Source organism: Lemur catta, chromosome 11, assembly GCF_020740605.2.
Source record: "Lemur catta isolate mLemCat1 chromosome 11, mLemCat1.pri, whole genome shotgun sequence".
In the NCBI taxonomy this organism is placed as follows: domain Eukaryota; kingdom Metazoa; phylum Chordata; class Mammalia; order Primates; family Lemuridae; genus Lemur; species Lemur catta.
Window position 1 is genome coordinate 55,947,090 of NC_059138.1, and position 21,473 is coordinate 55,968,562.

A 21,473-nucleotide genomic window follows, 5' to 3' on the forward strand; every position below is an offset into this window, starting at 1 on the left:
AAGGAAAATAATGAATCCCATCCAGATTCAACAGATCTAGCCACACCCAGTGACATTTATTGAGGTCTAGTAATGCAGGCTCTTGGGTAGTTTTGTCAGATGCGAGGCTCTAATCTGTTGAAGTTCCTTAACCCCTTGCACATCTGTTACTACAGCCTTTGCTTTTCTGACACCCACATTTCACTCTTGACTCAAACTAGGAGTGTAGGAATAAAACCCTTAGTCTTTTTCATATGAACTGCTATTAACCCAGTTCTACTGTAATTTATTTAGTTGCCTTACGCAAGTAGCATAAGCAGGACTTTATGTTTAATCCTATTAAATTTCATCCTGGGGAATCTCAGTTCTGCCGTGTCGGCTATTCTGCCTCTCTTCACTCTGCGTACAGGTATTCAAAAAAGGGCTGATCCACCTCACATACTGACAATCAACCCACACTTCTGCATCGTGTCCACCCTCAAACTGTTAAATGTCTAATTGAAATTAAGAGTCACAATATCCATCACACCCAAGCTACTTACTCATTTTACAGATGTGCAAACCGATGCCCAAGACAGTTAATCTATCGATTGCACATTTACTGAGGGCTCTGCCCTTCGTGGTTCAGAGGACATCTTGGAGTTCCAGAGAGACAGCCAAACCTCAGGACTCTAAGAGGTTTTTCCACTTCCCCCAGCTTTTCAAGGGGAAAGTACAGTGTAATGTCAATATCCATGTGTAGCAGCCAATCTTTTCCTTATGACTAGTTTTTTAAAACGTTATAATTCAGGCAGTTACTGTGTAAGGGTAACATTATCACCTTTTGGTTTCTATTTTCTCTTCCTTTTCCCTTCTTGCCTCCAAGCCTTCCTGCAAGTTCTGCTAGCTATTTGTCCACATGTAGGATAGTCTAATTTGAGTCCAGAAGATATTCAAATTAGATACCAAATAACCCATGCAAATGCAGATCAGTTAAATCTTCATGTCTGGCTCCCTCAATATAGTAAAAAAAAAAAAAAATCACCATAGCATTCTAAACAAATCACTTTAGAGTAATATTTTAGGCTGGTATAATTATCCCCTCAAATTTTGCTTCTTACTATATCTATTAGTTTTTACCTTTACCTACATCTCCCAATGTTTGCATCTTACAGCTGAACTTTATTCTGTGTTTTCATTTTCTTTTGTCAGTGATAATTTCCCTTTTAAGTTTTTTCCTGATTATAAAATATTAAGTGCTTATGATAGTATAGAAAAGTATTAAAAATTTAAACTGTTCATAATTTTCACCACCCAGAGATAACCACTGCAAGTATTGTAAATATATTTGAACATTTTTGTCAACAGAAATATTAACAACCATTCCACAGATGAGATCACACTGGAGTGGTTCTGAGTTGTGCCTTTTCTTCCCCTTAAATTTATGGTGTATGGTTCTTGTTTCCTGGCCAGATATGATCTAATATCTTCTTCATTCCCTAGCCATGTTGCCTAAATTTCCTTTTTATTTGTTGTTTCAAAACAACAACTGCCCTCTTTGGTCTTGGCTGCCCTGTAGATTAGGCCCAATATTCTCACTCTTGTCAAAGCTTTGTAGGAACTTCACTTCCCCAGTTTCCTCTCTCTGGTCGGCCTGATGCCTCTCAGGTAAAGCTATTCAATGCCCCATTCATCTGATCAATCAAGGTCCACCTATCACTCTGCATCTTCTTTGATGATTGCTAAGCTGGGAACATCAACCTCTTAAATACCACCTCTTCATTCATTTAAACTCCAAATACCACCCTTACCACTGAGGATCTCTCAACTAGAAGGCAGACAGGGAGTGGATTTCACGCGGCTCCATGTTGTCTACACTTTCTCAATACTGTTCTGAGTTTGCTTCATGCCCTTACAACTGCCTATCTCAGTGTTGCCTGTCTCAGGCTGTAACCAACCAGGGGGCCAGGGGCTATTGTCTGATTTAATTTATAAAACATTGAGCAAAATCTTTGGCTGTCAGTGGGGACTAAGACATGTTTCTGATAACAATGATTTTGCTTTGCCAATTTCCATGGGAAAAAAAAAGTCACAACTAAAAAGAAAAATGAGAGGCTTCGGGATATATTGTCAGGTTTCTGCAAGCACATTAACTCATTTCTTAGAAAAACATATTAGAAACTAAAACCAAGCTTTTAGCTTTTCAAACAAGGATATATCGTTTGTTGGGGATATAATAAAACCTAGGCAGAAACAGTCAATAATTTTGTACAAAATTCTAAAGTTACCAAAAAATAAAGAATAAAAATAGGAGAGAGAGAGATTATTAGCCTGCCTTATGTTATGTGGCTTCAATATGGTCAGAAAGCCACAGGAAAATGTGACCCGAGATGAGAAACACCCCTGAGAGACAGGCAAAGGCATGTGAGGCAGCAGCTGGGTTTTCCCAAGAAGGAAGTGTGGAGTGTTCCTCCGTCATGGCCTCTCCTTCCCTACCTGAAGTCACAACAGTAAATCGTGTATCCCTGTGAAAGGGGGGGTCTCCCAAGAAGTGTGATGCACTTCCAGAGATGTTGCAGAACAACTCTAGATGACTGAGAAGAAAAATGGCTTGATCAGAAAACAAATATACAAATAAAGAACAAGCCCGAAGAAACAGTGGAGTTGCATTGTGCAACCTAAAAGGAAAATGCCTAGAAATATGCTCTATCTTTTTTTTTTTTTAGCTAGGAATCAGGCAATGTGGTCAAGTAATTTATGCAAACTAGAGCGATTATGAGGGTATATAAGAGGTGTTTGGTTTCTGGTTGTCTGAGGAAGAGGAAGAAATGGAAAAAGTCAAGGGAGAAAGAGAACTTGAGGACCAGCCACTTTGCCTGCTCCACAGAGGCAAGACAGCCTTGCCAGGGAGTGAAGACTTTCAATCAGTAAAATTTCCATCTACTGAGGAATGAAGAACACCCGGTGTGATCACCCCCTGGCACTCCTTAGTCCACGATGAGAAACAGGAGAGATCAAGCTCTGAACCGTCCTCATCTGTCAAAAACACCACAGGCCACCTTCTTCAGGTGAGTGGGGGACCAGAGTTTTAGGAATAAATGAAGTAATGACCGTGTCCTGTGAGAAGTATCCACTGCAGTACAAATGTAAAGGACAAACGTAGTGACCAGGAGGGCTGCATCTCCCAGCCTCTCCGGCCACCTGCACCATTCCCTGGTCCAGCACCTGCTCCCTGCAGCAAATAACTCTGCAGCAGAGTCAGGAGGCGGCCCTTTGCCTCCCCTGCACCCCAGGCATCAAAGCCCAATTCTAAAAGACATCGAACTAGGCAAAAGGCTGGAGGAAAGGACACAGACTTATTAAATTTCCATGGCCTCCTTTTTCCCCACCACTTCCTTTAGGCATAAAGGCAGGTACCAATTTGTAAGGCTGCCTTAGGCAATACCTGACCTGTTGCTCCCGCACAATGAAAAGAGAAGCAGGATGTTAGAAAGGCTTTTAAAGTTCCAAGGGTGAAAATGTTTCTCCCTCAGCTTCCTTGATAAATCCTGCACTTTGTGGTGAACACCCATTCTCCAGTCCTACAGCAAAACGTAAACCTGTTTAACTTGAATTTTACTTGCCCCACGTATAATTATTACTAAGTGATCAGCCATTCTGAACAAGTGACTCTATAATAAAGGAAAATGCTCTGCTGCCCTACAGCCTGCGCCAGCAACACAAAAATAATTACTTTAACCATTAAAAAATTAATAAATTATGAACTGTGTGGCACTTATAACAAATCTTTGAATATTCCTGCCCTATAAGAAAATCGCTACATTTTCCTGTTTTAAGTCTTTTTCACTAGCTCTCTAGGCAGCTCGGCCCTTAGATACTCTCTAGTTGACCCTGAATTTCCTTTGTACATGTAGTAAAATCTCTTGGGGAAAATGAATAAATGTAAAATGCAATCCTCTAACCTCCTTCTACTCATTAAAGTACTATCCCTCCAAAGAAGGGAAATTATTGGGTTTTCTTTTCTTTTTTTAAACAAAAGGCATACTAATATAGATGGGGACAACAAAAAGCAACTCAGGGGTTTGATCGACTCTGGCTCTATTCCCATTCTGTATCATTCCAAAGTCTCTCCATCATCGTTCTATTTAAGGTCTAGGAAAGCTTTAAGGGTAGGTCTCACTTAACTCCAAGTTAATAGTCCACAATTGACACAGGCCAATTAGACAGGCTTAGAGGCAGTGGCCACAGTATCATCATGGCAAAAGAATCATTTATTTTGCTTCTCATGCCTTTTTGATGTGGACACTGTGTTGAAAGCCCAGGGAAGCTTTAATCAATTCTCAAGTTGCTGGAATCATCCACTCAAGTTTACTCTGCCAGCTCTGCCTGGTATGAAATTGTCAAAAGACACAACACAATAGGATTTCCCTCTCTCTCTCTCTCTTTCTCTTTCTCTCTCTCTCTCTCTCTCACACACACACACACAGATCTATCTCCGATGTCTTTCTTCTTCTTTTTTTAAAGCTCCTCATCTTGGATAGTATCACACCTGCCCAATCAATCCAAAGAGGAAAAAAACCAGTCCTGAAGGAGGTGCTGATAAAGAAGGCAGGGCCAGGGCGGGTCTTTTCACATGCTAATTCCTGCTTATTCTAGCAGTACCTGCAAACACAGCTCTAAACAGACTATTTCTAGTACAGGGAAAGGTAATTACACTCACAAAGGCACCTCTGTGTCGGCGGGCACCAGGAGCCAGCAGGTCTGGGAGACGGAGGCTTAACAGAGACTCCAGCAGTGAATGCACATTGTCTAGCATGGGGGAAAATGCCAGACTGGGGACCCTGCAGCACTCAAGACAACAGTGGTGCACCTTGTGTCTGAGAAAGGCTATTCAATGCTTCTGGCACCTGTCGTCAGAGCCACCCACCCTTCTTTTCCTACCTTACAGGTTTAGAATTTATTTGGCATGTATAATTGTATATTTTGATCCTGAAGCTACAAACAATGGGCAGCACGTCATGTCTTGATCCCTCAGCATTCCTCTTGCTTTCCCCCAAGTGAGTTAACCCTTAGAGACACAGCCTGGCAGCACCTCTCCTGCCCAGTCAACAGATGGTTAGACCCCACGTGTCTGGGATTTGCACAGGGTGAGTTTCAGCATCTTGCTGAGAAACATCACTGGTGCCAAGACCTGTTTTATGATTGTGTGATAGGTTTTAAAACCAAATAAGCTAGCCGACAACTGAAGACTTGGTATCAGTGAACACTGAAATTACTTCGATTTGAATATAAAATACAAATGTCTATTATTTAGTTTCTTTAGTCCAGGGACTTTTAAGACATCAGTTTCTTCTTAACTTCATTGCAATTCTAACAAAATCATCTTGGCAATGCTTAGGTTTTCTATAGGAAATGCCACTCTTGTCTCAGCTCTAGTTCTCTATAGTTCTACTATGGTACATTGCTTTGCCATCAACAATGCTCATCACTTAGATGGGCTGGAAACTCTAGATGTGACAACAGGGTTTTATCACATGAGGTGTTAGTCCCCAACCTGCCAGTCATGTCACCTTCACAAAGCTAATCTGCAAAACAAGTCCCACCTTTTCTTTTTTTTTTCTTTCCTTTCTTACCTTTCTCCTACACATTCCCCACCCCCACCCCCATGCCCACTGCCCCATTACCTGTTTGGAAATTGCATAAGTCTTTTTCTACTCTAGGTGTTTACTCTGGAAATTTTAGTATACATACTGAACTTATATAGGCTTTGTTACCTTTACTTTCCTTCTGTTTTTTTTTTTTTTCTTTTCCTTTTCCTTCAACTATGCTGGCAACCTGGTATAGTCAACACAGAGTTGGCATGAACCCGGCCCAGAATGCCAACCAGCCTTTGGCTGCTGCTCTCCTAGCAGTGCAACACTTGCCGAGGTACCAGGCAATCTAGGCAGCTGCCTACAGCTGTTTACTTTCCTTCTGTACCACACACATTTTATACTGTTTAAATTAAAAGCAGCCCCATTTTATCACTGTGCACTTTAATTCTGGCTTTAAAAACATTAAGCATTTCTAATGGCCACTATATACATTTAAATTAAGGCAATGTTATTTAGACTAAACATTTACCATTTTCTTTGCCCTTCATTCCTGGTACAGCTCCACCTGGGATCACTTTCCTTCTACCTGAAAGTGTATTCTAGCATTTCTTTTACTAATGTTCTACTGGTGATGTGCTTTTTGAGTTTGGCTAGTCTAAAAATATCTTTATTTTACTCTTGTTCCTGAAAGACATTTTTTTACAGGGCATTTTCACAGGGTATAGAATTCTAGGTTGAAAGGTTTTTGCCCTTCACACACTGAGGATACCCCACTCAACCGTCTTCCAGCTTTCATTGTTCCTGTTCTTAAGTTAGCTGTCAGCTCAACTGTTGCCCCTTTGAGGGCAAATCTATTTTTTTCTATAGCCACTTAAGAGCTTCTCTTTAGTTCTGGTGTTCAACAGTTTTACTCTAATGTGTCTAGTCTGGATTAGTTTTATTCATCCCATACTTGCAATTTGTTGGACTTCTTAAATCTTGGATTAATGGCTTTCATCAGTTCTGGAAAATCTTCAGCCATCATCTCTTTTCTTCTTCTGGTCTCTCACACTTTCCTCTGTTGGGGTGCAGAAAGCAATACCCCAGACTCTGGTGCTTTGGCATGCTGAGTGCTTTGAAAACTTAAAGGCCTCAGAACCAGGGTTCTCACTGACTTTCTCCCACCATTGTCCCCCACCCCCAGTTTCTCTGATCCTCTGTCTCTCCCAAAGCACAGGATGAAGCTGTTCTCTGAAGTTCCCATAATCTACCTAGAAACTAAACCTCCCAGAAAGGAATATAATTGCCTTTGATCCTTTCCCTGAAACTTAATTAACCAGAGAAGATCAAAACTCATATTACAGAGGAAGAGACTGAATATTAAACACCACACTTAGAGCCCAGATAAACTTTGTTCCAAACTATTGTTTGTTCTCCAGTCCCATTCAATTTCCAGAAAGAATTATTTACTTACCATTGTCTGGGCATTGGATCCATTCATCCCCGTAAAAATCATTTACTACTAAACCCCCATCTCTTCTTACCCTATGAAGAAGGCATAGAAGCATCTGTATCCCATCGGGTTGTTGAGTAATCATTCTGCAATTCCCTCATGCTATGCATGTTAAAATAAATTTGTATGCCTTTTTCTATTAATCAGCATTTTGTCAATTCTTTTTCAGCAAATTCTGAGGGTGAAGGGCAAAGCTTTCCTTCTTTACCCCTATATCTCTATGTCTCAATCGCTTTGTCTCTCAGAAATGCATTCTGAATGATTTATCTTTCACTTCATTAATTCTCCCTTTAGCTGTGCTTAATCTCTTGTTAATGCTATCTGTTGAATTTAAAAGTTTAATCATTATCAATATTCTCTTGCTTTTAATTTTTTAAAACAAAATATTCATTATGTATTTCTAATAATTTTAAACCTTTGTGTTTAAAATGCTTCCTGTTGTTTTTGCTATCTCTTTTTAAAGTGTCTTAATGGCTTGCCTGACTTGAGATTTTTTTCATTGTGAACTGCTTGTTTTCCTTGGACCATTATCTATGAAAATTCTTTGAGGTCTTGGTTAAAGGTCGGTTCCTCTCTAGAGAGACTGTATTTGCTTCTGTCAGGCACCTGTGGGCACTGTCAATTCAAGACTATTTAAAAATAAATTCCCAACTTGAGGTTTTTTCATATCACCTAGGAAATATAAATTCAGCCTGCAAACTCATGTGAGACCAGCTTGAAGTTCCTGATTCTCAGGGGAGGGTTTCCCTGAACATCCATTTTCTCTTTCTCCACTGAGAAACAAGGCAATTTTTCCCTCAGCAGTTTTTTGTTTCTTCAATTTTTGGTGCTGGTATATTGGTAAAAACAGTCATTCACTCTCACATACATCATGAAATATAGAACATTTTAGATGCCTCATATACGTAGAATCATACAGTATTTGCCATTCTATGACTGCCTTATTTCACTTAACACAATGCAGGTTTATCTATGTTGTTGCAAACAGCAGGATTTCCTTCTTTTTAGGGCTTAATAATATTCCATTATATAAATATACCATATTTTCTTTATTCTTCTGTTGATGGACATTTGGGTTGTTTCCATATCTTATCTACTGTAAACAATATTGCAATACACATGGGAGTGCAGATATCTCTTTGAGATATCTGATTTCAGTTCTTTGGGATATATACCCAGAAGTGAGATTGCTGTATCTCATAGTAGCTCTATTTTTAACTTTTTGAGAAAACTCGGTACTGTTTTCCACAGTGACTGCACCACTTTACATTTCCACCAAGGATTCTAATTTCTCCACATCTTCGCCAACACTTATCATCTTTTGTGCTTTTGATAACAGCTATTCTAACATGTGTGAACTGATACCTCACTGTGGTTCTGAGTCACATTTTCCCAATGAGTAGTGACGTAGAGCATTTTTTCACATACTTGTTGGCCACCTGTATGTCTTCTTTGGAGAAATGTTTATTCAAGTCCTTTGCTCATTTTTCTAATCAAGTTATTTATTCTTTTGCTACTGAGAGGTAGAAATTTCTCACATATTTTAGATATTAGCCCCGTATCAGATATAAGGTTTGCAAATATTTTCTCCCGTTGCATAGGTTGTGGCACAAAGTTATTTCTAAGTGAACACAAGTAGATATCATTGGGAACAGAAACGTGGCTTTCTGCTTAGCATATGTAGTTTTTACTGCTAACTCTGGTTAATGTAAAAGTTAAGAAAATAGAAGGGCTCTCTTGCTCTTCTATTTTCTCTTGCTTGGATGAAATAATTTTAATTTCTATAATTTAAAGAGTTGATACAAGATCTTATGTAGCATGTTCTTATTCTAAAAACCAAAAACAAGGCAAAATTGAGTCACTGTCCTATAGTATCTCACATTTTCTAATCATATTGAGTACTAAAAACAATTAGGAAAAACAATCACATAATCACGCTGGCCTAAGCTATCACGAATCCATGCTTTTTATTGTCATCTCAATTCTTTTCATCTCCATTCACTGCCAACAATGACACCAAACCTGCCAATTGCTCAGTATCTATGCTTGGCATATAACCTTGTTTTTAAATTTCCCTGAAAATCTAAGTTATCAGGCACAGGTATTCTCAGCACATCATCATGTGATAGGTCAGGTTTCACATAAAGATTGAACTGAATTGGAAACCCAGCCTCACCACTTACTTACGAGGTACATGACCTTGGACAAATTACCTAAACCCGTCAAGCCTCTCTTTCCTCAGCTGTAACTTGGGGCTTAAAAAGAAACAGTTCCTGCTTCACTGGCTGTGGTGAGGATGAAATGACGTAAGGCACACACAGCTTTGAGCCTGGGGCCCAGCAGAGTAAGCACTTGATAAACATTAGGTCTAATGAGCTTATGATCACAGGCACACAACTCTCGCCCGAGACCCTAGCTCTACTTGCCTCCTTGAAATCCTAGCGCCATCTTCAGATGCTTCAATCCTTCCATCTTCAGAGACTCTTTCCCCTGTTCTCCCAATAACATTAAAAGAAACAATAATCTCTCAACCTCTTCTCCCCCGACCCTCAACACTACCCTTCAACTCTACTTTTACTTCTAATTTTTGTACTCTTTCCCTTTGTTTTCCTTCCCAGTAAAACCTTTAGTTTGAGTGGTTTGTTATCTGTTTATTTTTCCTCATATAGGTTTCTGCTTCCACCGTTCTACTTAGATTGATTTCTTAAAGATAAGCACCAACCGTCATCTTTAAGTTCAAAGACCTTTCCCTGTCCTTCACTCCCCTGGGTCTCTGCAGCACGACACTACTCACCTGCTCCTCCCGCCTTCCAGCCCATTCCTCCGCTAGCTTCCACAACACTGTTCACTCCAGTTCTCTACCTGACAGCACTTCTATTTCCTCCGCCCATACTTTTTTATGCCACGTAATTATGGGTGGGCTCTTGAGTTTCATCATTGGTTTCCCACTAGCTTGGAGATCATCACCCCTCTTACAGCTTTAAGCCTGCACAGGACTCTCCATGTGCATCTACGGCAGCCATCCCTGACAGGCCCGAGTCTTAGATTCGGTACGGTAGAGTAAGAACCACAACTGGACCGGGAGTCAGGGCACTTGGTCTCAGCCTCAGCCCTGCCCCTGCCTACTTAGGTCACTTCGCTGAATCTCAAAAGATTTCTAAGCCTCTATTCTTCAATTATAAAGGTAACAATGGATAGAAGGTCTTTTAAAGGTTTCTTGTAGCTTCTTGAAAATTCTGAAATTGTAAAGTTTACATTATCACCATCCATTACAGGTGCTCAAGCCAGAAACCTGGGGGGTCACCTTTTAATCGTCCTTTACTTTCCACCTTTGATCACTTCCCAGAACTCTGTGGGATTAACTTTCAAATACATCAGCCCTCCGACAGCTCTTCTCCACTGCACACATGGTATATTTTAAGGGGCTAGTTATGTGGCTGACTGCCTCCACGAGATGGTAAAGTCCTTATATAACCCTGCCATATGGTACCAAGATAAAATTGATAAACTGAGGAAATTTCATGAAACCTATTAACTAAAAAAAAAAAAAAAAAAAAAATGCACATGCCCTTTGACCTAACCACTTCATCGCTAGGAATTTATCCTTTGCATACATTCACAAAAGTATGTTAAAATATAGGCAGGGATGTTCACCATGGCATGGCTTCTAATAGCCCTAAACTAGAAATAACATTGATGAGTGTTCATCAATAGGAAACTGATTAAAAAAGCTTTAAAAAGATTTTATACAACTCTTAAATAAGGAAAGAGCTGTAAGATATAAGTTTAGAAAGATTCTACTTCAGTTAAAATACATACACTATATTGAAATATTGAAATCTCACAATCTGTGTGAGAGACAGATACTGATATAAAGTTTTTTTTATTTTTCAAGGATATATAAAACCTTCAGCAGGGGTTACCCTTTGAAGAGAATGGATGGGTAAGGGGTAGAGATACAATTTTACTTTCCTTCATATACCTTTCTAAACTATTTGACTTTTCTTGAAATATAAACTTATATTTTACTTTTTAAAATTAGAAACAATCAAACAATATCCCTTTGAGATAACTAGCAGAATGAACAAGAATGTACTGATATATCATTACTTGTTTTCTGAATTATGGACAATAGCTTCAATGATTCATTTATACACACACTATGGATGAACACACACGTTTATATGTACAGACGAAAAATATATTTGAATACTGTCAAATATAGTGGGACAAATACCTTTGATTAGAACACAGCAGACCCAGCCCACATTCCTAAGTGACCTCCCATGCTAGAGCCAGTTTAATTTGTGCTTACAGAATTTGAAAACTGTTTTCAACAATGCTTGATGGGGTCTAGCTACCTTTGCTTCACTGACCATTTTTTGTCCTCAAAAAGAGACATGAACTATTCCACTGATTCCTAATGAAACATCTTTTGCCCTGTATTAGCTGTGCTGCCATTTAATGTTAAATGACAAGTTTCATTCCATTCCTAAAGTACAATTCACCCTCTCATTAAAGCATTGATGGCTCCTATGGAAAAGGTAATATTCAAAAGGAGATGTATACAACTTTCTTTTCTATGTCAAAATTTATTTGACTTATTTTATCATCCTTCAGGGGCTTATGCAATAAAACAAAAGCTATCCAGGGAAAGGGAATTACAAACTCATATATTCTTAAGAAAAGTAGCATATGTTGTAGATTTTTTTTTCTTAACTGCATTTTATATTCAAATAGTTCTTTCAAAGGCACTTAATTATTCTGCCTTTACTGAAGTAAATCAACTGCCTCCTCCTGCTATAACTAAATCTCTAAATGTTACCATCTTCGAGGGGGGCTTTGTTTACATTGTTCACTATATCTGCTCTAAACTATTTCTAACATTAGGAATGTGAACTGTTTACCGTTTCCCCGCTTTATTTTTTCAGTTGTAAATGTATTTCCAAAGCAAGTATTCTAATTGCCATTTACTGGGAAGTCAGAATAGTTTGGTATTTTGCAAGTCAATTCAGCAGAAAAAGAGAGAGCCTGGTTAAGTCCAATTTAGGCAAGGTTAAGCTCAGCAGGCCTAAACACACAGACAGAGCCAACCCTTCAGGGTCCTGCATTATAATGTTAACAACAGCAAACAAAAGGACCCAGAGAAGGAAAATGAAGATTATTTGTCCCAACTAAAAATAGGACAGTGGTTCTCTTTTTAAAGACCCACCTGGAGGGACACATATCAGGTTTAAATCAGGTTTAAAAATACTGTATTAGGTCACTCCTGGTCATTTGCACATTTCTACCCAACCAGGACTGGAAACAGGGAAAAGCCTTATTAATAAAAAACACTACCCTGAAACAAAAACACATGAAACCACACAGCAATGCAAAGGCTGTGGTGCTCCCTAGAAAGGTGGATCTTAAGCTGCCAAAGTGATTTCTGGCCAAGGAGGGGTGTGGTGTGGTGGGGTGAGGTGGGCAGGGCCTGGGGAAAAGAGGTTCACAAGAAACAAAGCCTGAGGCTGGGAAAATATAAAGGAGGGTCACCTAGCGTGGTAATACAAGAGAAGCCCAACCACAGAGAGGTGAACGGAATTTAGCTGATACTGTTGGCCAGCAGGAAGGTAGAGATTGCCAGGTCACTCTCTTGCAATGACATCCGGTTTTCAGAAGCTCAAAGTGTTACTGTCTTTATTCGGTAATTATCAATCCATCAGAAAGGGCTTGGAAGGCATCACCAAGCCCTGTGGAATGCCTCTGAACTAGATTAAACCACTACACTAGTAATTAAACTAACTTTATATGGAGGAGCTCTCTTGCTCAAACTTGAGCAATCCTGCTCATTTCAGGAAAGCAATTTTAGCACAAAAGTGGAAACAAGAAACTTCTGAGTCTCAGTTCCAGCTCAGATACCATGGTTGGCAGCCTCTATTCACCTAACTACAAAATCAGGATACCAGCTACTTCCAGGGGGTGTTAAAGGGGATTAAGATTATGAAATAATGTGAAGATGAAAAGCACGAAGTCCTAGTCTTGTATCATTTGCAGGCAGTTTAACAGTCTCCGTTTCAGAATCTGCAAACAAGTTTTTACCATCTCATCCATCTCGACACTTCGATAATAGCCATTGCCATAGTACCTAAGTGCTTTCACCAGACAGCCCGTTGAAAGACTGCTTGGCAACCTGTCAAAATGACATGCTGCTACATCATATTATAGACTGCAAGAGCCTAAAAATTTAGAAAAGACGATGATTTTTCTTCAAATTGATCAATGCTATGCCTCATGACAATATTGTTTACTTTTTACAGCGGGGTAATAAATTGGTAAGCAAAATAGCTATAGAACATTGTGTTACACTGCACAATCAAAGATTGAACATTTAAAGTGCTACTTTAAAAAGTCTGCATGTTTATTCCTAAACACCCCAATGCCTGAATATAAGGCAAGTTTTCCCCCACTAAAATTAACCCCAGAAAAGAGGGTGTCACATTATATTTGATCCTAACAAAGTCTCAGATCATGGGGTATTCTTCTAAGCACTTGACCTAGAGAAGTGCAGAGTACCATTTTGGGGAAGGCAGATTCACCGGGAACAATCTCAATTATTACTAACCGTGGATGTTTACCGACCTCACCTGCAGAACTCAGGTTAAAAAGAAAAGAGTAAAAAAGTATTGGCAGGGTGGTGGGAGGTTTGGGGGTTGGACTTCACAAATGTTGTGTTGAATGTCAAAACAAGTCATTTAAAGTTCACTCTAAAAAGTAATATGGCAAGTTGCTACCTTATAGGGACCAGTTATATCCCTTCAGGATGAATTGGGAAAAGGAAAAAAGAAATCACTGTCTTAATGTCATGTATCTATGGAATAAAATTTCCTGGAACAATATTGTACATACAGATCAAAAGTGCTTCCTCTTGCAAAGCTCGGAATAAAAATGAAGACAAGGTACCATATAAAACCATGTTCACAGATGATCCAAAAGGTAGATTAAGTGGTAATCAAGATGCTGATCTGAATTCACATGAATAATTTGAATGAAATATTTCTTGATGTGTATATAGAATCAAAACATATTAATTTTATATATACAATGTGATTGTATATATTTCTGCATAAAGGAAATTATTTTAAGTAGACATTTGACTTTTCTCCCTATATCACTAAAAGTTTACTTATTAAAGTTGGTATAAAACATTTTTAAAAAATCTTCTCATTGAAAAATGGTGAACATCTTATGTTTGATACAGCCTTATAGCTGGGCATATATGAAGGTAATTCTAGTATATTCCATTATAATTTTTTGGTAGAGGAGTGTGAATAACAAATTTCAAGAATCCTCTAAAAGTCTGGTTTTGTAATCATTCTGAAAAACTATTTTCTAAATGAAAAATAGCTGAGTTTTATAATAATTAAAACAAGGCATACATCTATATGGAAAACCTGGATAGGACCAGATGTGTAAGATCAGAAAATAAATTCATGACCTAATATGGGCTTCTCCTTAAATTGAACTCAGCATGTCTCCTGACAGATGAGAGCCCTATGATCCTTGCACCTATCCTTAATATTTAGCTCCCACATATGAGTGAGAACATAGGAGATTTGTCTTTCTGTGCTTGGCTTATTTCACTTAATATAATGTTCTCCAGTTCCATCCATGTTGTTGAAAATGACAGGACTTCATTCTTTTTTGCTGCTATATAATATTCCATTGTGTGTATGTACCACAATTTCTTTATCCATTCATCCATTGATGGACGCTTAGGTTGATTCTAGATCTTGGCTATTGTGAATAGTGCTGCAATAAACACGGGAGTGCAGATATCTTTTCCATATACTGAATTCCCTTCTTTTGCATATATACCTAGCAGGGGGATTGCTGGGTCATATGGTAGTTCTATTTTTAGTGTTTTGAGGAACCTCCATACTGTTCTCCATAGGAGTTGCACTAAAGGACAGTTGTTTTGACAGATGGTAGGAAAGGGCACCTCCTTCTAATGGACATAAAAGGGCCCCCTAAGCTCCAGCAGAACGTCTTCTCCAGCCATAGAAATGGGAAAAATTCATTTCATGCTGATGAATAGTTCCTAGTTTAGGAGATGAGTAAGTCGTCAAATAAATGACTATAGAAAAGTTACCTTGTAGATCCCAAAGAATCCCAGGTCCCGCACGACAGACAGTGCACTGACTCGGGGACCAGTGGTGATCTCTCCAGCCACTTGCAAACGGATCTTGACGATTTCCAAAGGATTTGTGAAAATCACCTGGGAGCCTCCCGCCTAAAGAGAAAAAAAAGAAAAGACTTAGGATCAAAGCAGGGAAATGGTAAGGTGGGCCAGGAAGAGAGGAATGATTATTCTCAAAAAAAGCCCAGGATGTTCTATCTTCCAGAGACTGTGGTTTCAGTCTTTGGCCCCTCAATTTAAAGGGTTGGGGATATGAGTGTGAATCAAAACAGTTACCGCCTAGGAAGCCTTGGCTAAAGAGGCCCTACCTCCTTAAAGTGGAGGCTGAAAAAGGGCAAAAACCAAAGAGAGACTTCTGTTGGCTCCACAGAGTCCTCACACTAAAATGATAAATATTCCTCAAAGCACAAACAACTGCCACCACAGGGCTCAAAGCCAAGGACACAAAGGCAGTAATAAAATCAAAAGCAATTAGTATCCAATGAAGAGACACAGATCTGCCTCCCAGAATAAGAGTGGGGCAAGAAGGATAAAAGTTCTAGAATGATTTCACAGTTCTGGCAACGATTCAAAAATTGCTGGAGAACATGTAAACTCAGATGAAAGCTATTTTTTTTCTTTGCTTAAAAAAATCAGGTCGATCAACAAATATCATTTTATGGAGTTACATATCCTTATAATTTAATTTATATATTACCTGTGCATAGAATTGCTCTTTTCATATAAGATAAATGATATGTCAAAGTAGCAAAAATATGCATTAAATCAATTACGGCCCAAACTTTGAACACCGTGTATTATTTCATTCCAGCAATGGCTGGGTGCCATACCTCCGCGATCATCAGTGAAATCTTTAAAGTGCACTATGAGGGAAGTTTTAAGCTAGCTACTTTGAAGCTAAGCCTATATTTATTATAAGCAATTACATTCTTTCTTACTGTACCTCAACTTGTTATTCCTTGTCACACATAGACTAAATTTTAATATCATCCAAACGATACTGTACTAATTAGAATTAGCTACAAGGATGGTCTTTGGAGCATTGTTTATAATACCTAGAAATAAAAATTAAAAATACAAATATCCAGTGGTAAGGGATGGAGTAAATGAATTTGCGTATGTCATGCATTGAGATATCATGCAGCCAATAAAAAGGGTGAAAAATGTTCAATACATACTGGATATGTAAAAACTCTAATATGTTTAAAACGCATGTACATGATTTCCCCCTGCTATCCCCTACCACCACGCAGAAGAAATACACCACAGTGGTGCTTTTGAGGTGACAGGATTATGAAGAGTTTTTCCCTTTTTTGCTATATTTTTATTTTTTTCTTGTATAGATCATGTGCTGCTTCTACAAAGAAAAATAAATACTTGTACACAATTTATCTAAGACACATAACAATGTTCCCCAAAAGAATCAAAGAAAAATGTTCATTTACTAACTCTCTAAATCAAATTGTTTTTCCATTTTTACTAACTTGATACCTCAATCAAGACACACTTGTCCTTAAAAACAGACAAGGACTGTCCCTCTCTGCACATTAAAGCTGTTTAGAGGACAAGTGTATTCTCCTGAGTTCTGACTGCCGCAGACGACCTCTCCTGGTTTGCTTCCACTTCGTTCTGCCTTCATCTCCCTGGTGACTCCAAGGAGGCAGGACAAATAATCTTAGTAGAAAAGACCTGGGTTGGATTCACTGAAAGGCCCGAGAAAGGGCGTTACACGGTGGGAAGCAGAGTGCGAGATGACACACTCAGAGGCTATGTGTCCTTCTGCTCTCTGCTCTACCGTTCAGAACAGCTGTGCTTTGTGCAGAAGCTGCTGTGACCTGCAGTACATGGGAAGAACCAGCTCTTGCCTGCCTACAGCCCTTGAGTACATTGTGAGTTTGCACCTACATGTTCCACGTGACACAGAGGGAGCGGTTTACGGTTGGCAGCATGATAAGATGGAACAGCTCTAGCCTAAGTAACCGTGCTAACGGCCCGTGCACTTCTGGACCAGAGCTCTCTTCATATGAAAATGATATGAAGAGAGTTTCAAAAATGAATACAAATTAAAAATGTAAAGACTGTTTTATTAGGGGCAGAATTGCTGAGAATGATTCACTCGGTTGGAGTTAGACTTGAGGGCTGATTTTTCAAAGCTCGGAAAAGGGTAAGACCAGTTCTACCCAGGGCAAAATGGAAAGGTATCAGAGAACACCAGTCCTCTTGAAGAACAAAGAGGAACGCAATGGACGCTCATCCAAGCCCTGCCAGCAGCGGGTGAGGAGGCAGCTGAGTATCCCACGTGAAGAAGGAGCTTCAGTCCCCGGTTGCCAAACGATTTCACTCACTGTGCATTATCAAAGAGATGGAGAATGCACAGCAGCCAGCACAGTGCTCCAGGCAGAGCATTTACTCCAAACGCGTTTTTTTCTCCCCTCATTCCCAATATGTGTAGAGCTTTCTAAAAGATAGTGACCTCTGGACCCCACTCCAGACAGAATAATTTCTGCATCTGCCCTTGTTAAAAATTTTCCTATGAGATTATTATGTGTAGTGAGGGGTGAGAATCCCTTCACTACAACATCTCTAGAATCTGTCAATCCTGAGAGTTGGCTTAATAGGCTTCTTTAAAGCTGTCATGTCTAATCCCAGTCTTCCATATTATTTCAGAGAGTGATTCTTATGTTTTACATCTGATCTCACAACAAAGTTTCTACATATCCAAGTGGTGCCATTATTAAAAGGTACAATTCTTAGGTACAGAATTGTTGTCTCATTATCTCCCTAATATCTGTAAAAGTTGTTAGCATTACATACAATAAAATTAAGAAATTATATTCAATTCGTGGACTCCAAGCCAATCGACAGATACCAATTCTTTTAAAATAGTAAAGTGAATTCTCATCACTAAGGATGATGCGAGAGTGAAATCCTCTTCAGGGCTGCAGGAAACAGAAGCATCGGAAAGAAAGAGCGTAGCGTAGTGATACCAAGAAAAAATAATGATGTCCCCATTACCTCTGGTGGACTCAGAAAGACAGAATTTACAGACTCAAAGTGGCACATTATAAAGGTGCTGAAGATGAAACGGGCCCCTTTGGAGTCAAGCTGGAAGGAAATGAGAGACTCCAAGGCACCAGGAGAAGATGCTTATCACTGATGCTCAGCGTCTGGACATCACCACGACTTGATCCCTGCGCAGCACACTGCCTGCTGCTCTTCCGACTCCCCATCTATTATCCATTCACAGCGCCTTGCCCATGTTCCTCTTTTGTAGAGATCAAAGATAGCCGAACCCACAGACAATGGACAGGAACACTTATTGTGCACAATGTCTTTGTGTCCCTCATCACTTGAGAGCTCTGGCTGTGTGAAGATACTGGTTTTCTTGTGTGTGCAATTTTGTCTCAAATCATTTCCATATGACTTTCTGGAGGCTGTGGCAAGTAGGACACAGAAAGATTTCCCACACTGAACTGGCTCAGTGTGGCGTATTATATTTATAGTGGGACAGTGACTTCTCTACATGCTTCCCGGCATAGTCTTTTTTCTGAAATCTTAGTTACTATCTAGCATCTGGATCCACCTAAGAGAGAAATGCATACAACTGTTACAGACTCACTTCTGCCACCTGATCTTCCATTCACACATTTATTCACCAAATATTTACAGGCAATCACATTCAAAGTTTGTCCTAAGACCTGCAAGGGCACAGATGAGTGAGAAAGCATTCCTGTTCTCAAGGAGCTTGAAGTATGGGTAGAGGTCATGAATATTCATTAAGTATCCACGATGGGCTATGAGGGATTGTTTTGCACATATTATATATCTTCAGTCCACTCAAGAAGTGCTTTTTCCAGATTTTGCATAGGAGGAACCTGAGGCATAGGAAGATTGAAACAACTGTTACATGCTGAATTGCGTTCCACCCAAAGTCACAGCTGAAGTTCTAAACCCCAAGTGCCTCAGAATGTGACTGCATTTGGAGACGGGGCCTTTAAAAAGGGAATTAAGGTAAAATGAGATCTTTAGGGTGGGCATTAATCCAATCCAATCGGTATTCTTGCAAGAAGAGGAAATCGAGACACTGACATTTAAAGGCACAGCAAAGAGACCATGTGAGGACACAAGGACAAGGTGGCCATCCGCAAGCCCAGGGGAAAGGCCTCAGAAGAAACCAACCCTGCCGACACCTTGATCTTAGACTTCCAGCCTCCTGAAGTGTGAAAAAAATAAATTTCTGTTGTTTAAGTCACCCGTCTGCGGTATTCTGACAGCCCTAGAAAACTGACATAGCAATTTAGCGAGGGCTACACAGCCAGCAAGCAGAGGAAAGAATTTTCCATGGAGTTCAGTAATGACACGCCTCCACAGACAGAAAATGGCACAGAAGCAGAGATAATAACAGCACGTGGTAAGAGTCAAGGTTAGGACAGACTGATATGGCAGTTCAAAGGAGGGCAGGGTTCCGCCTGGCTGGGACGTGCCGGGAGGTGGTACGGCATGGGTGACAACATGCTGACTGGGGACCGAAGTGTGATTAGGATTTCAGTCTTCCAGTCGGAGAATGGCACAAAGGCACAGTGGCAAGGACGTGCCACCCTTATATGAGTAATGAACCCAGCACTATTTCTGCCAAGTGAAATTCTCGTAAGGGTGATAATTATGAGATAGATCAACATTACACACTTGCATCTATTCAGTGCTTACTATGTACCAGGGATTGTACCGAGAGTTATATAAAAAACTTTTTTTGGTTCTTCATAACGTTATCAGGTAAGTGATAACATTATCCTGGTTTTATACGTGAACAAACTGAAGCTGGATTAAGTAAAGGAGGTTACAGAACTTGCTTGGAGTCACACGGCCAGGAAGGTGGGGCTTGGGTTGGAAGCTAGACTTGCCGGACACCAGCGCCCAAGCACCCGCTCACACTTGTGTCACAGCGGCTCGGAGGAACCTTTCCCTTGAGTGGCACGGAAAGGGCAGGAAAGAGGGGGGTTGGAAATAAGACTGCTGGGGCCAAATCATGGAGGTTCGGGATGCCGTCTTGAAGAATGGCGCTGCATGCTGGAGACGGGGTGTGCCAGCACAGCGGAGAGAGCGGTAAATAATAGTCTAGGAGCCACAGAGCAGCCTGTTGTCTGTGCCTCACGAACACACCCAGGCAGCAGAGGGGAGGGAGTTTGTTAGGGAGGGAGAGCCTTCTGGTAGGAATAACCGCTGGGGTTTTAGCAGACCAGGTGAGAGATAAAAGGCCAGAGTTAGAACAATGACATAGGTAATGAGGTGAAGGTTGGGGGTGGGGGGTGGGGGTGGGTAATAGAGACCAAGATGGTTTGGACGCAGAACACAGGGGCAAAGGAGTGGGTAAGCTCACAGAAAGGACCCAAGTTTTGCACCAGGAAGGAAGGATTATGAAGAGGAATAACAGCATATTCAGAAGGCAGTAGAGGGGTGGGTTGGGAGTTAAGGACTGAGACATAGATGAGGGCGTCAGTGCACACATACAACTGAAGGCAGGAGCTTATATAGGCTGGGAGGAGGAAAAAGAAAAACCAAGAGTGGTGAGGGACTTCAGAAGTGATGAGAAACCTCTGCTGTACACCAGTGGTACAGCCATCCAGGGACAGACGTCAAGAAACGGGCTTCTAGAAGGGAGGTGAAATGGCCAACAGTGTCTACTGACACAAGGAGGCAAAGTCCAGCACATGTGACATGTGACTGGAAAGAGGGTGCTAGGGAAGTATTAACTGGACCCCACCATAGAACAAATTTAAATGACCCCTATATAATCCTCTCCCCTAACTAACTACTTGACCTTTAGAGTTGTTTCCCAGGAATGTTGGATTTTCTGCGAGACAAAGGGGCTGAGATTCTGAAGGCTCCCAGCAGACTTCCTGACAAGATTCACCATCCCCTACAATCTGCCCCCCACGCACAGTTGTTAGTCACATCACAACCTGGCCCAAGGCATGTGGCCCCTCTTTTAAAAGCTCAGGGATGGATTTGAGGTAGCTTCTCCTGACAAGCCAAGACAAGACATCTTTCGTATTAAAAATTCCTTTCTTCCTTGGCAATCCTCATTGTCTCAATAATTGAATCTCTGTGTGACCAGCAACTGGACCTAGACTGAAACCCCCTTGTAGTTTCAACAACAGTTAGACCTTGTGTAGTCTACACTTCCAAGAGAAGGGAAGTGAGAAAATGATAGCAGTTTATGACAGCAAGCAAGACACAATGAAAATTTATT

General features: G+C 40.3%; 1 protein-coding gene across 2 annotated transcripts in view; it reads right to left on the reverse strand.

Annotated features, from left to right (window-relative positions):
• Positions 1–21,473, reverse strand: part of SLC25A13 (solute carrier family 25 member 13) — a 166,070-nt gene that overhangs the window by 11,811 nt on the left and 132,786 nt on the right. For both annotated transcript variants that reach the window (XM_045564065.1, XM_045564064.1), the window contains exon 14: positions 15,176–15,316. In XM_045564065.1, the coding sequence (XP_045420021.1) occupies positions 15,176–15,316 (141 nt within the window). The remainder of the gene's footprint in view (positions 1–15,175; positions 15,317–21,473) is intronic.